Source organism: Rhincodon typus, chromosome 9 (assembly GCF_021869965.1).
Source record: "Rhincodon typus isolate 14 chromosome 9, sRhiTyp1.1, whole genome shotgun sequence".
Lineage (NCBI taxonomy): Eukaryota > Metazoa > Chordata > Chondrichthyes > Orectolobiformes > Rhincodontidae > Rhincodon > Rhincodon typus.
This window is the reverse complement of record NC_063340.1, coordinates 69,474,102-69,489,515: the sequence shown is the minus strand read 5'-3', so window position 1 is coordinate 69,489,515 and position 15,414 is coordinate 69,474,102. Positions and strand designations below refer to the sequence as shown.

The 15,414-nt window shown below is 40.8% G+C and overlaps 1 protein-coding gene across 1 annotated transcript in view; it reads right to left on the bottom strand.

Moving 5' to 3' along the window:
• Window positions 1-273: 273 nt before the first annotated feature.
• The window catches only part of LOC125484074 (calpain-2 catalytic subunit-like), a 33,589-nt gene continuing 18,448 nt past the window's right edge, over window positions 274-15,414 (bottom strand). Inside the window, exons 2-5 of the mRNA XM_048601341.1 lie at window positions 13,394-13,463; window positions 1,895-2,013; window positions 1,107-1,240; window positions 274-454 (exon numbers count right to left, since the gene is read on the bottom strand). Of these exons, the coding sequence (XP_048457298.1) occupies window positions 274-454; window positions 1,107-1,240; window positions 1,895-2,013; window positions 13,394-13,463 (504 nt within the window). The remainder of the gene's footprint in view (window positions 455-1,106; window positions 1,241-1,894; window positions 2,014-13,393; window positions 13,464-15,414) is intronic.

Genomic DNA, 15,414 nt, shown 5'->3' with positions numbered 1-15,414 from the left:
TTTACTATTTCTTTTGCATGTGGTGCCGAGAGTTAATCAGATTATTGCATTTGAAGTCCCACCTGCTCATTTTCTATATAGCTCCTTAAACTCGGATTGTAAGATCATTTCCTTTTTTCTCCTTATATTACTGGTAAAAATATGGACTATGATCACTGGCTATTCCAGGGAGGCAGCATACCATCCTGGAGGAAAACCTGTACAGTCCCCTATTGAACCTCTGAGTCTTCATCGTACCTATGAATGAGGAGTTCTAATGATATTTTGTTTTAATTAGAGACTCACATTAATCGAACAGCCAAGGAGTGAGCCGCATCTTAGTGCCTTTTTAATGATTTTAAAGAGGTTGCTTGGTGCTTTGTCTAATTCGTACCACTCTGCAATTCCTCCTGTAAAATCTTCAAACCCTTCAGTGGTGGATCCTCCAGAGAGTGCTTCATATGATCCATTTAACCTGGGAAAATGGGTAAATTGCAATTAATCCAACTCAATGAGAATCAAATGGCATGTTTCAGCCCTGTATCAGACAGCAGCTTCCCACTGAAGAAAGTAGAATTTAGCAAAAAGCAGCAGGGCAATCACATTCACAAAAGCTACAATTGATACACCACATAATGTTATTGTAGGTAGCAATCAGATGGGGTGCAGGAGAATTCTGGGCAGCACAAGATAAAGGATTTCTGTTCAGGATCCAGAGGAACTCCTTCTCCTAACCCCCTCACACAATGAAATCTACAAATAAAGTTTAGACATGATCAGGCCCTTTCTAATGATCTCCAGTTAGTGAGAGTCCTATTGCAGCTTCTCATTCAAACTCTTAAGTTAAAATTGCAGTTGGGTTCCAATGATTCCATCAGGGCGAGGTAATTATAACAGCAAAATAAAGTGTACGCCCTTGCAACTTGCTTGATAGAATTGGTTACAATCCAAAATGGTCAGCTTCTAATGGCTCTAAGCTAGAGATACATTCACCCACTTCCCAAGAGAAAAGAGTTACACAGGCATCAGAAGTAAATGAGCAAATCGATAGCTGTTAAGACGGAAACCACTATTTTCATATCCCTAGAAAGAACCAAAGAACCAGACAATGGCCATAATTAACTTACTTTGAGTACGCTTTCTCCAGCAGGGCACTCCAAAACTCATTGCCAGAAGCGGAGTGCACAAACATCAGCTGATCATCCTTTGTGGGCAACCTGTCATCAATTACCACATCCACCCATTCGCCATACTGCCAGAACTGAACAAGAACATCAAGAGGTTATCGCACTGCAGGAATAGAACTCACATCACTCAAAATAGTCCAACAATCCAAATAATACTTACATTCTGTCAGTTTCAGTGGCTCTGAATACTTTCCAAATTCTGCATCTTAGTGCTCCAGTTGGAACTGCTTGTTCCAATAGAAGATTTTTCCCTCATGTTTAAAGTTATCAAAGGGAACAGAATTGATAAAAACAGAACTCTTTTGTAAGATTAAGAGGTCCATTATGAGTTCCATAGATATACGGGGAACAAAAGGATATTGAAACAATGTGCACAGATATTAGGTCTACTGTTCATTTGGAAGAGAAATAGTAACCAACTCTTTGGCCAATAGGGTTTTGTGTTCTAACTACTACGTTCATTGCACTCTTGAAGATGTATGGCCACCAATTTTCACTCCCTCTCAATGTGCCTTGTCAGTTCTTGTTCCCCTCATTCAGTCTCCCTTCTTATCTCTCCTTCGTCTCTTAGTCTTGCACATACTCCTCTTTGCCCTGTTACTTGTCCCATCACATATACCCAACATATGCTTCTGATAAAGCTCTCTTAACTTTCAATTAGAAACAAAATTTCTTTCATTGCCGTTCATTCCTGCCTCTCAGCAAAATATAAAATTAGCAGTGCTTGCCTGGAAATGGAAGATTCCGGCATATTCAGAGTCAAATTCTTGTCCACTGGGAACAACCTTGCAGAGAACCTCATTATTCAGAGTCAGCGATGCAATAGCAGCCAGAAGCCAGCAGTCACCTGTGAAGAAAACCAGGAGGTAACCAGAGAGTCACTTCACTTCTATATTTCTGCATTCAATGTGGATTACGTGCATCTGGTGTCAAAGTTCTGGAGAAAAAGGTTGAAGAAATTGGAGCAGTGTGACTGGAACCTCCAGGCTGAAGGGGAAAATGGGGGTGGCACAAGAAAGGAAGCATTCTTCAACCATCTTTACAAAACTCATTACACTTAGACAACAAAGATGGAAATTCAAGCGATATTCAGCTTTCTCACATCAGTAAGCTCATTATTAACAATCTATTTACCTGGTTGTGAGGGTTTTACTATTGCCTGTGTAAATGGCATCTAATACGTACTGAGCACACAACCACAGTTTGTCTGAAGAGAAGACATGTTCACCTGCATAATGTAATTCTTAAAAGTCCTTGACACATTGCAGAAAATCTGACCAGTTTGGTTTGATGATCTTTCCCTCATCTGCTCATGTATCAAAACCAACAATTGTATTTCAAAATAATAAAGTCCCAAGGTTGTGCTGCAACATTGCATTCCCGATAAGAAGCATTCTTACAGAAAGCACTGTTGGAAAATCAGTCTACAATGCTGTAGCTCTTTCTCTTACTCATCCAACCTCAGTGTCAAGAACTTTGGAAGATCCCATACACACGCTCATTCTCTCGAAATCAGCACAAACCAAATGATTGCCACAATGTGGCAATGTGAATGTAAAATTTCTGATACAAGTGCATTTTCAGTGGGAGTATAACCCAGCAGGACAACTGCCAGATCTGGGCAGTTCCATTCATTTCATTAAATATATAAAGTTACCTTTGGAGGCTCTCACACACACTGAATAGGGTGCTGTGAGCAAGAAGATAACACTTTAAAAGTATTTCAAACTGTTGACCCTGAAAGCATCCAGTTTTCATGACAAGTAAGAGGCTCCAGTCACAGCGACAATTGTAACTTATGCAGTGGCTTAACATAGGAAATACTCTATGAATGCTTTACAGAGGAGAAACAGAAAGCAAAATGGAACCATTTGGAGATGACCATAAGTCTAGTTAAATTTTGAGGAGATCAGAGAGGCAGCCAGGCGGACTCGTTTGATGGTTCAGTGAAGACTCAAGTCCACAGAATAGAACTGAAACTGAACTGAGGATGGTGGAGTGCAGCTGTGAGGGGGTTGAGGTGGTGAGGGGCAAACGACCAATTTCATAAGTGAAATCCAGTGTCACGTTGAGTACAACAAATAGGTTCCAATATAAATAGACTGCCCAAGTCTGAATACTGTTCAGAGAAAGCCCTTGAGCCAAAAGGCACTGAATTGCTTCCCTTTCGTATGAGCTGGAAATCCTTCCAAGAAGGGAACAGAGTAAAAGATTATCTATTGACATGGAACTTTTAAAGGCTACCCTTATTTTAAAAACTCAGCATTGCCCAAATCTACACTAACAAAGATCCTAAGTCAACACTGAGGCATGTTTTTGCACCAATGGTTTACGCAGTCACACTTTCAATTGGTCTGAACCTTCAATGATTTCTATTTAATGCATTGAAAGTAAACAGTTAATTAAATATAGGATACTTTAAAAAAAAGGCAGAAAAGACAAAAATTCCAAGAGGGTTGAATGACAGGATCAGGAATTTTAAAAACTTCTGCATACAATCATATGTTCACAGCATTGAATAAATTAGCAATAGGGGAGAAGGCCATTCAGCCCATCATGTCCAGCCAAGTAGCAGCCATCAAGCCTGATCCTATTTTCTAGCTTTTGGTCTTACAGGTTACAGTACTTCAAGGATTCCACTCTGATTGCAAATCCTTTAAATTCTGGCTCAGTAGTTAGCACTGCTGCCTCACAGCGCCAGGGATCCATGTTCAATTCCAGCCTTGGGTAACTGTCTGTGTCAAGTTTGCACATTCTCCTCGTGTCTGCATGAGTTTCTTCTGGGTGCTCTCATTTCATCCCACAGTCCAAAGACATGCAGGTTAGGGGACTGGCCATGGGAAATGCAGGGTTATGGGAATAGGGTAGGGATTGGATCTTGTGGGATGTTCTTCAGAGGGGCAGTGTGGGCTCGATGGGCTGAATGACCAGCTTCCACACTGTAGCTATGCTATGATTCTATGAAATGATTCGAGTTGGGAGGCAGGGTAGATGAGTCGTGGGCAGACCTATCAATGCGCTCAATGTCTGGGGCTACTTCAAGAATCCTATGAAGCCATAAATGGAATTCACTCCTCAGATAAACCTCCCCGCCCCAATCCTCTTAAGGCAATTCATCTCAGAGATTCTTCAAGAGGCCTGCATGTGTCAACTGAGAACAGAAGGCTGGAGGGAGGACGTTTGGAATCTCATTTGTCTCTTCTCTGCCATTAGAATAATTTTGAGGCCCTCTGACAGTCCAAAAAGGCAGGTTGAGGCAGGTGCTACTGAAGCACCCTTGCAGTTACAATTTACCTCCACCATTGCTAGTAACTGCCCCAGCACTCCAACATGAGTCGTACTGTGCAGTTACTAGCATAGACACATGGGGGTTCCACTGTACTGCACTTGCATCAAAAGGGCAGGCCTCAAGAAATTCAGAGCCAAAGGATCAGGAATTCTGCAATTCTCTCTGGAGTAAATAAAGGGGCTTTTGTGGCATTTTGGGTGGAATATGAGGCACAAATCAGACATGTCAAGAATTATATTTGTTCTAACGTTTAGAATTTATACAAAAAGTCATCTACCTGACCTAAAGCCTGTAGAAAAGAGACAGGTTGCACATGCGACTCGCAAACCAACCAGAGGCTTCAGGTCTCAATAAACCTTGTCTGAAACTTCAATTCTAACTGAGCAGTTGTAAAGATCGATTACCCATTTTCCACTAAGAAAATATTCAGCAAATTATTTTGCATGGATGATAAAGGAGAAACAGAAACTAAGACTGTAAGACCATAAGATATCAGAGCAGAATTAGGCCATTCGGCACATCAAATCTGCATTCACCAGACCATGCAGCAGCTGTGGCGTGACAGAAATGGAGTTAACAGGTGGAATTTATCTGCAACAAGGGTCCCAGTCACCATCTGGAAAATTGGTGGGACCCATGTTGCTTCTCTCCAGGACGGCGGATGAAATTACTGGGCACTTGGCCAGATAATGTGCCCAATGGGCCATAAAGTGTCTAATCAAAAGATGAGGTCCTATTCCTTAAACTTATGTTGAGTTTAATTGGAACAATATTGGATGACAAATCAGAGAGGATAGATTGGGAAAGAGATGGAGAATTAAAATGTCTGGTGAAATCCTTTCCATTGCAATAAGGTTTTTCTTGTCAACAAGGTTTATTATGTCCGATACACAATACATTTCTGCAATGAAAGAAGAACTAGAAAATGGAACTGAGGGAGGGGTACACGATAACGCTACACAAAAAGAGAAGACTGCTGATAGTGTGGCAGAAAAGGATTCTTCAAGGCAATAATAGTTCCATATCAAGGAAAATCTGTTTATGTTAGATGCAAAACCAAAAAGAGATAATGAAGTTCTCATCACAAAGTTGTTACAGCAAATAAAGATTTTTTTTTAGACAAGTTCTATCCCATGGTACTTGAAGGATAGGGGTACCAATAGTCTGGTGGTGCTATGTTTGGACAAAATCCCTCATTTCCGTCAAGCCCAAATACACATTTTGAATATAGTTTCAGAAACTATAATTGACATATCTTCAGACCCTAATTTTCCACCCAGTCTGGCTGGGCTGCTCACCAACTGTAACAGAGAGAAATGTGATCTTCTTCTCAGGTCTGAGAAATGGAGCTGGAGTGTGGAAGCAGGCCAATCGGCCCATCGAGTCCACGCCAACCCTCTGAAGGGCATCTCAGGCCCACCTCTACCCTATAACCCTGCATTTGCCATGGTTAATCCATCTAGCCTGCACATCCCTAGATACTATGGGTAATTTAGCATGGCCAATCCACCTAACCTGCACACCATTGGACTGTGGGAGAAAACCGGAGCACTCAGGAGGAACCCCACGCAGACACAGGGAAAATGTACAAACTCCACACAGTCACCCAAGGGTGGAGTTGAAAGTGGCTCCCTAGCACTGTGAGGTAATAGCGCTAACCACTGAGCCACTGTGCCGCCCTACTCCTGAGGGTAGGTTCCACACTACAACGTGAACTTCTGTCTTGCTGACTTACCCACTTTATTTCTTTAAGTGACAATCCTTCAATCAGTATGATGCATGACCTCCAACCATTTCCAGGAGGAAATTCCACCTCACACGACTGCCAGCCAATCGAACACTGTCATCACTGTATGATGGCAGCACCGACAAGAGCAGTGGCCAATGCCGGTACTGCAGGTAGGACAAGAAGGTGGCACTCTGCACTGGATTCTGACACTCAGGTACATCCACAAGATCTCTGGAGCCAGGCCCACAGGCAATGGCAAATGGGCGTGGGGTTAGGAGTGGATGGTGGCACATATTGGATAAGTATGAGGGGGTGCAAAGATGAATGGAGACCAAGCTGGGAAAGGGAATTAGCACTTGGGGTGCTGGGTGCTATCCATGCCCCCAATCCAACTGTTTCACTGGCCAAAAGATTGCTGGGCTAAACCTGCCAGTCAGCAGATTGAGCTCTAGATTTTTCCACTGCTTCAAAAATTAGAGTGAAACGAAATTCTTATTTGGGCATTTAAACCCTTGATGAAGGTTCTAAATGGGCCATGGGCAGGCAGCCCAATGGATGCCTCCCCTGCTGCTCATAACATCATGGTAGAGGAAATGGGCTGGCAGTAAGGATGGCACCAATGACATAGCACCCTTAACATACAGGTCCACCTGCCTGCTTTCCTTCCCGATGCTAATTCAGCTTAACTTGTAAAATTCAGCCCACTGTGACATTGTGCCAAATGACAGATTTAATGCAAGCGTGCGATGTTTTCTGGCCTGAGCTGTTATCCCTCGCACTTTCCTTGTTAAGTTCAAGATGCTATTTTGAAAATCGGTCCTTTCCAAAGTTACATCTGCTTTCCTGCTGTGATTCTCTTGTTTAAACTTGTTTTGCTTTGTTTGTGGCTTTCATGGGTGCCGTTGCAGTTCCCTTGCAGTTTTACCATCACCACTATTTGCCAACACCTGCGCCTACCTTTCTGGGGGGCCTGCAGTCGTGTCAATCATTCTATGTTCCTCCACAGCCTCTACTCTATAGTGCTGCCCTTAATGCTGCTCCACTCTTATCTGTTGCAATGTTCACAATCGACTTTCCTTTAACCTCCAACATGGTCAATTCCAGAGTTCTTTAATGCACTCTGTCTACAATTCTTTAACTATGTGCTGTCTTTCAGTAAGATCATTCTGAAAAATGGGTATTCTGGTGACATCTAGCTCTAGCTCACCAATATTTCTCTGGACTGCACAATTATCTTTCAGACAGAATGTCTGACACTTAGCTATGCATTTATACAACTGAACAGTCAAAGCCGTCACTTTGACTCCCAGCAAATGTATTTCTTCTTCTCCTTGACTTCTCACCCAGGCTAAACTGAGACCATGACAGTTTGTTGAATTCATAGTTATGTTCTGGAACCTTACCTTGTGTTGGATAGGGCTGAAGATAACAGGAACCGATAAGTGGCTTTATAATGGTCTATAATGTGCGAGAAATTACGCTGTCATTCAGGCTTGTTAAGAGCTAAGATTGCAGGAAAACTGCCGTCTCTTCCAAATAAGGCATAGACATGGCACAGACACTTGTGTATAAAGAGGCCTAGGAAACCATTGATTTTCAGCAGAACTTCGAAGATTAACATTGCAGGAGGTAGCCTAAATCAGGAGGTGTGGTGAGACATTAGGAAGAGTTCTAGCCTGGCCAGCTATCAGTTCTCCTGGGTAATAACGTTTCGGGTTAGTTACAGAACCCAGAGTAGTGAAAGACAGTGATTGAGATATCTCTAATCGTCGAAAGCATCATTTAAGTACTTAATAAATTAATTGAGTTTTATACAGCTCTAAGTGTCTCTGTTGTATCTTCATCTTTGTATATACTGTTGTCTCTCAGAGACGGACAATACCTGTCTATTATCAAGGTCACTCGTTCGTACTTCTAAACCATAATACCCCTCCACATAACAGAATAATACTAGCACCAAAATCCTTATTCACACCTTTACATCAGGCCCTAACATTTCCAATATCTGCCTCAGTCCCACCCTTCCCAATTCCAAACTGTCCAACACTCAGTACAGAGTCTAACAGGACCAAAGCCTGTTATGAATGTGATTGTGGAGCCTGTGTATTATGATATAAAGCTATCACTAATGATAGGTCTCCATCTCTAGAAGCAATGTACTGTGGCAAACTTAAAATGCTGCTATGATAGCAACTACCATTTTGATTCTAACCGTAGCCAGACTATGTTCTTAAATGCCATGAATGGGCAAAGTATGTGGCTGACCTATGGAAGCTCCCAAACAATGGTAGAGAAGTTTCTGGGCAAAAAGACAGGCTCAATCTGCAGGAAGTGTGAATGCATAAATCACTGACAAATTCAGCATCAGAGGAACTGAGTTTCCATCCTGGAATCATCTTATCTTTCAGCAATTCTAGAATATAAAGTGGTTGCGACTTTAAAGAACAGATCTAACTTACATCTGAATTTTCATATGAACCTCAAGACTATTTTGTAAACTAAATTTCAAACTGATTGTCCCTTCTCTTTGGTCCATAGCCCACAATAGTCCTCTGCTGCACTCAGAATGGGCTTGCATGCCAGAGAGATGAGCTTTATTGGCTTTCTAGCTCAATATAAAGCTAGTTATCACAGCATCAATTGAATGTGAATCAAAATGACGGAACCAAAGAATATGGGCAAGACTCGGATCAGTTTCAGTTTTTTTAAACATAAAGAAAAGTCAAATGAAGTAATTTGCCTTTGCAAACAAAGGTTATTCACATCCTCTTTCAATTACATCTGGTCAAACATGTTTATTATTCGCCCATTTCATGATTTATATTCAACAGGACTGTCTAGGTCAAACTAATTCAATCTTTATTTGTATCAGAGATAGTAGGAACTGCAGATGCTGGAAAATCTGAGATAACAAGGTGTAGAGCTGGATAAACACAGCAGGCCAAGCAGCATGGGTGAGGCAGTGCAACAGACCAAGCTTTGAAGAAAAACCACAAATGCCAAACAGGAAAAAAGCAGGTAATGCGCAGCAGATCAATCAATACATGAAACAGGAAGGTATATTAGCATTTTGAACGTAAACCAGAACTCAACCTTCTCCTTCTTTCAAATCAGGTTTATTCACCCACTTCCTTTTTTTTTAATTTTACGTACAATCGGGTAAGCACAACTGCTTTTCATCTTGGTTGCATTAGCCAAAATGTACACATTAAGATTTCTAATGTGAACATCATTAGTGTGAGCATCTGAAAAAAAATGTTATGAGCAGAACTATTTTTAAAATGGCTGCTGTAAAACAATTTACTGCAGTATCAATGTAAGCAGTTAAACATCAGATTCCAGAAATCTTCAAAAACAGAAATTCTTAAGTACCAATGGAACCAGCAGCATTCAAAGAGAGAACAGATGACCTAAGGGAAAGTATCTATACCGTGGAAACTGAATTTTGTAAAATTATCCATGCGAGTTACTGCTAGCATCCTAAACAGATTCCATTGTCATAGAATTATACAGCATGGAAACAGACCCTTCAGTCCAACACATCCATGCTGCCCAAGTATCCAAAACTTAACTAGTCCCATTTGCATGTGGTTTGGTCCATATCCCTCCAAACCTAAATTCATATACTTGTCCAAATGTCTTTTAAATGTTATAATTATACCCACCTCCATCACCTTCTCTGGCAGCTCATTCTATACATGCATGATCTTCTGTGTGAAAAAGTTGCCCCTCAGGTCCCTTTCAAATCTTTCCCCTATCAACTTAAACCTATGTCGCCTAGTTTTGGACTCCTCTACCCTTGGAAAAAGGCCTTGGCTATTCACCATTTCCTTGCCCTTCATGATTTTATAAACCTCTATAACAGTTTCTGCTTCTCAAAGTTCTGTTCTTGTCCTGTGGAGTTGGTCATTTGGTATACACAGACGCCAAGGCATTAAAACTGTTCTGGTCTCCTGCTGCCAATCCTATCCACATGGCTGTACAAAAATTAAATGTTCCTTGAGTTTAGACAGGATAAGCAGCTAACTAGAGTTGATAAGTAGCCAGAGAATGTAACAGGCCCAACTCACACTCGCTCTTTTTGTATTACCTCCCAAGCTGGAGTTCAATGCCTTGACATTTAAAGAGTCTTTATGCTTCTTTCATTCCCTTGAATATTTCCCACATGTTGCCAGTAGGTTTACATAGTAACATTTCAGCCAGTTTGCTGTGGTTAATCTGTTCCTAATCTCTTCAAAGCTTACCTAAAAAGTTAGGACTCTGGTTTGTGGTTTTTCCTCATCTAACTCCAACATAATATTAAATTCAACACATTTTGGCTACTACTCTCAAGATGTTCCTTTACTTACAGATTATTAACTAACTGTGGTTTGTTATTCATCATTAATTCTAGTATGGTCTGTACCCTTCTCTCTCTAAAACACCAAATGATCTGTTTCTTTATATATAACAATGTTGTACAAAACTCCTGAATACATTTTAGAAAATTCTTACTTTTACTACACGCGTAGTTTTCCCAGTTTACATCAATTAAAAACACCCGTTACAACCACACTGCCAATGCTATATCCTTCCCTATCGTCTATATTTATCTATTCACCCTATTACATCATTATTGTCAGTGGTTGGATAGGTATGTAAACAACTCCCTACAGAGTATTGCAATCTTTGTTGTCCCTTAGTTTTGTTTCTTGATCACCAAAATCCTTACTTTTTACTGCCCCTATTGTGTCTATTATGTTCCACCCCTTGTTTTACAATTCAATTCCTGATCTTTTGAAGGTTCAGAGGGCATGAAGTATATCTCTCGAAATCTACCTTTAAGCCAGCTGTCTCTATAGTGTCTGCTGCATCAATCATTCATGCTTCTAACTTGCGTCATTTTCTCATTATACCATGTACAATCTTAAAGGGAACACCCTATTTGGTCTTCTGGGCTCAACCTACTCATATGGTCTACTGTACCCTTGCTAATATATTTTTGACACAATTAATTCAAATCTGTTGCTACTTCTGTATTTACCTGATCTACAGGAACACAAGTGCCTCTCCCATCCTGTCTGCACAGTCTTCCCTGGCCAACAAAGTGATCAACATTTGGCTCTAGGAAGCCAAAATCCTCCTTCCTGCACTATTCCTTCAGCCATGCAGTTGTTGACTTCGAGATGTCTAGTCCGCCAGCACTTGGAAAGCAATATACCACCCAGGACTGTGAATTATCTTTACAGATCTCACCCTGTCTTTAATTGTAGTGTCCCACAATCACCACATGCCTACTCTTTCTCTTTTTAATGTTTCCCCCATTTGCTTCTTTATATGTTACAGTCACTGATTTTGACCATACGGTATCTAAATATTTACACACTAAGGTTTTGGAGTAGATCTGTAGCTCGGGTTGTGGGTGTTGAGGTTGGTTGCCTCGCCGAGCTGATTTGTTGTTCCACAGACGTTTCGTTACCGTGCTTGGTAACATCCTCAGTGCAGCCTCTGATGAAGCGTCGGTGTGTTTTCCCACCTGGTTTTTAAACTTCCGGGTTTCCTCCGTAGTGGAGGAACAACTCCCATTCCTGGACGTCGTGGTAGAGCGCAAGACAAATGGGGAACTGCAAACGAAGGTACACCGAAAAGCCACACACACAGACCAGGTATTGAACTTCAATAGTAACCATCCCAGCACAAGTGGGCAGCAATTCTCTGCTTTTCCAACTGCATAAATAATCCAGCTTCTGAGAGTCTTTTCATTTTGTTTATGTTTAAACAGGTTATTTTTGGCAGGAGACCAAACATGACATGAAAATACTCTTTCAATAGGAAAATCGTCATGTTTGTCCTGCTAACAAAAGAGTAAATACAGTCTTACATTTCTTTATTTCACAGTGATAAAATGGAGGTAGACATACATCCAAAAATGTCCCCAACTCCGAGTTAGTGCCAAAAAATTACACAATTCCAGCTTACTTAGCTTAATATTTACCCAGGAAAAGTTAGAGAAATTAAAACTTGCTGTAACTCCAGGTAACCATTAAACTGACCACCAAAACCCCACCCCCATCACCCTGGCCCTGACCCTAAATCACCTCAAGATTCCCCACGAATCCTCTCTCCATCCTCCAATGCCCCTAACATAGCAAATATATCCTCAGGCCTTCCGACTGGATGAGTGACCCCTCCTCCACATCACCCTCTCAGATCCGACTCTTCCCCCTTGACTTAACTCTCCCTGGCCTATCCTCTGCCTACATTTACTTACCTGCTATGCACCTGCCTACCATCCGATCAACCTTACCCATCTGCCACCCCCACCCACAAACCATTTACTCATCCACACCCATACACTGTAAATCATCAATCACATTAAATGTTAAATATGAAAAACTAATTACAAATTAGAATTGTCGATAATCACAATGACGTTAAAACTGATTTTAAAAATTACAGGGTACCCTTATGAATAACCAACTAAAAACTGAGATTTAAAAACAGATAAAGTAAAATAAAAACGTATAATACTACAGAAGTATGATTAACACACAAAGGTAAGTATAATCTCCAAAATATTTGCTGCTGCTTTTAAGGGACTCAGAAGTCTAGCTGAAAGAAAAACAGAAGAGTAAAGGGGCATTACTTGATCCATTTACCTTTGGCTGAATCTATTCTGATGGTAATTGGAAGCTGAGCCCGTGTCTCTGGGTTGGTTAGAAGGTTCCAATTTTAAAGCTCAAATCAAAGTCAGTTGAATGAGTTTCCACTTAATATATGATGACATTATTAGTTCCAATTCACCTCTATGTTGGAAAAGATAACATCAGACCAAAGAACACAATTCCACCTCAGGCCCTCTCCACAAATGCACATGCCCAGATTTGAGAAAAAAAGATGGTCATCCTGCAAGCAATGGTTATCAGGAGACAAAGCAATCCCACAGGGAATTAATAAGAAATGTCTTTACCCAGAGAATGGTAAGACGTGCAATCACAGGCATTAGTTAAGACAGACAGCACGCAAACCTTTAAGGGAATTTAGATAAACACAAGGAAGAAAGAAGTATTAGAATAGATTTAGGGAATTCAAGTTGAAGCAATAGAGAACTTCAGCAAATATAAACTCTAACACAAACCAGCAGGGCCAAATGACCAGCTTCTGTCCTCCTCAGGACATTCATCATATTGTGGCCCAAAGAAAGATTTTCAAAATTTTAATGACACTTACCTAATGCTCCCTGGCAGATATCCGTGCGTGATGCCTCTTCAATAATAAACTTGGGGTTCGCACACAGATCCTGAAATAACAAACAGAAATAGAGAAATGGGGAAAGAACTTCACTTTTATTTCTATTTTTACCTTGTTTGGCTACAATAAAAGGAAATTTGTTTATTATGATGAACATTACTAAGAGAAAATGAACTGTTTTATATTTATTAAATCAAAGATAGTCGGAACTGCAGATGCTGGAGAATCCGAGACAACAAGGTGCAGAGCTGGATGAACACAGCAGGCCAAGCAGCATCGTAGGAGCAGAAAGGCTGACGTTTCGGTCCTAGACCCTTCATTTTTTTTTCTGATGAAGGGTCTAGGCCCGAAATGTCAGCCGTTCTGCTCCTACGATGCTGCTTGGCCTGCTGTGTTCATCCAGCTCTGCACCTTGTTGTCTCTGTTTTATATTTATAGTTATTTGTCAGATGAACCAAAAGGATAAGGATTCAAAATTCAGAAGAGTTCTCTGCATTGACAATAGGTAAATAATCCATTTGCTACATTAGCTGTCAATACCCTTTGCCAAAGAAACTGATTACTTAGTGCAAATTATGGCAAAATCTGTGTGGGTCAATCATTGGCAGTTGGGAACGGTTTTGAGAGAGCCTAAATTCATATCATACAGAAAGCTTACACTCTGCATAAGGGCATCCCCCTTGATTGATTTCAGTTGCGTTTCTAGACCATTAAATGGCTTTAGAAACTCTGGAATTGGCTGACGTTTTACAAACAAACTGAATGTACGATTCAATTCAGAATGCTTGATGTGTGTAGAAGCTTGGCTCTAAAATATAACATGCTATATTAGACACACTGCTCTCACTATCCTATATTTGTAGTCAAGGTGAAAATAATGCATAAAAGTATGTTGCCAAAAAAAAAAATTGTACAGCTCTGTTAACAAAGCCATCTCCATTCCCCAAAAGGAATCAAGACATTATCTCAACTTTTACTTTTGGGCAATTAAAGGACAAGTCAGAGCATGGGAGTTTGACTCCTTCCCTCATTCCTGACAGCTTTATCTCTGTACCAACAGATAGAGTGCAAAAGATGAAAGTGCAATAAGCAGCAAGAACAAGTCCATAGTAGTCACATTAATAGCTGTGCTGTGGGTATAAAAGTCTATATACATCACTTTACGCACTTAAAGTTTGGGCCAATGCTGTTAACAGAGTTTTAAACATTTCCATGATGTAAATGGCCTTTACCATGAAGAAGATGAAATCATGATTAGGAAGTATACTAATGAAATTTAAACAAATTTGAAGTTGCTGTGTGTTAGAATATGGCCTAAGACAACTGCCATTGGAGATGAAGTGTATATGCACTAGTCTCATTGGTGCTGACAATTCATTATGAGTTGGGAGAACAGCCAGCACGAACCTTGCCATTCAGTGGTTGCACATCTGTCAGTAGTTTCTGACATCAGATTTCACTACAGCACTCCTTAAAAGGAAGGTTCACACTGGTAGCAGACAGTAGTGAGTAGTCATTAAGACAGAAATGGCTCAGAGTTCCTCAATACCATGTTTGAGAATCTTTTCAAGGCAGTTGATATAAAAAGGAAAAAAAAAAAACTTTCTTCAGAGGGAAGCGGAAAACCTGTCAGGCTACCTCTTCAGAAGGATAGGATTTCACATGAGGTAAGTTTCCATAATGTGGCTGCAGGGCTGGAGAAAGTTCAATAACTAGTCAGAGTTCTCTCATTAAGAATCTTACTTTTCATATGAATCACACTCTCCATATGTTCGCCACCTGCAGACTCACTCACGACTTTTGATGCTCCCTTCTTCTTTACAACCAATGCACTACATAAAACCATCACACTTACTACTCTAGAGGTAGTAGGAACTGCAGATGCTGGAAAATCTGAGATAACAAGGTGTAGAGCTGGATGAACACAGCAGGCCAAACAGCATCATAGGAGCAGGAAGGCTGACGTTTCGGGCCTAGATCCTTCATCAGGAATGGGGGAG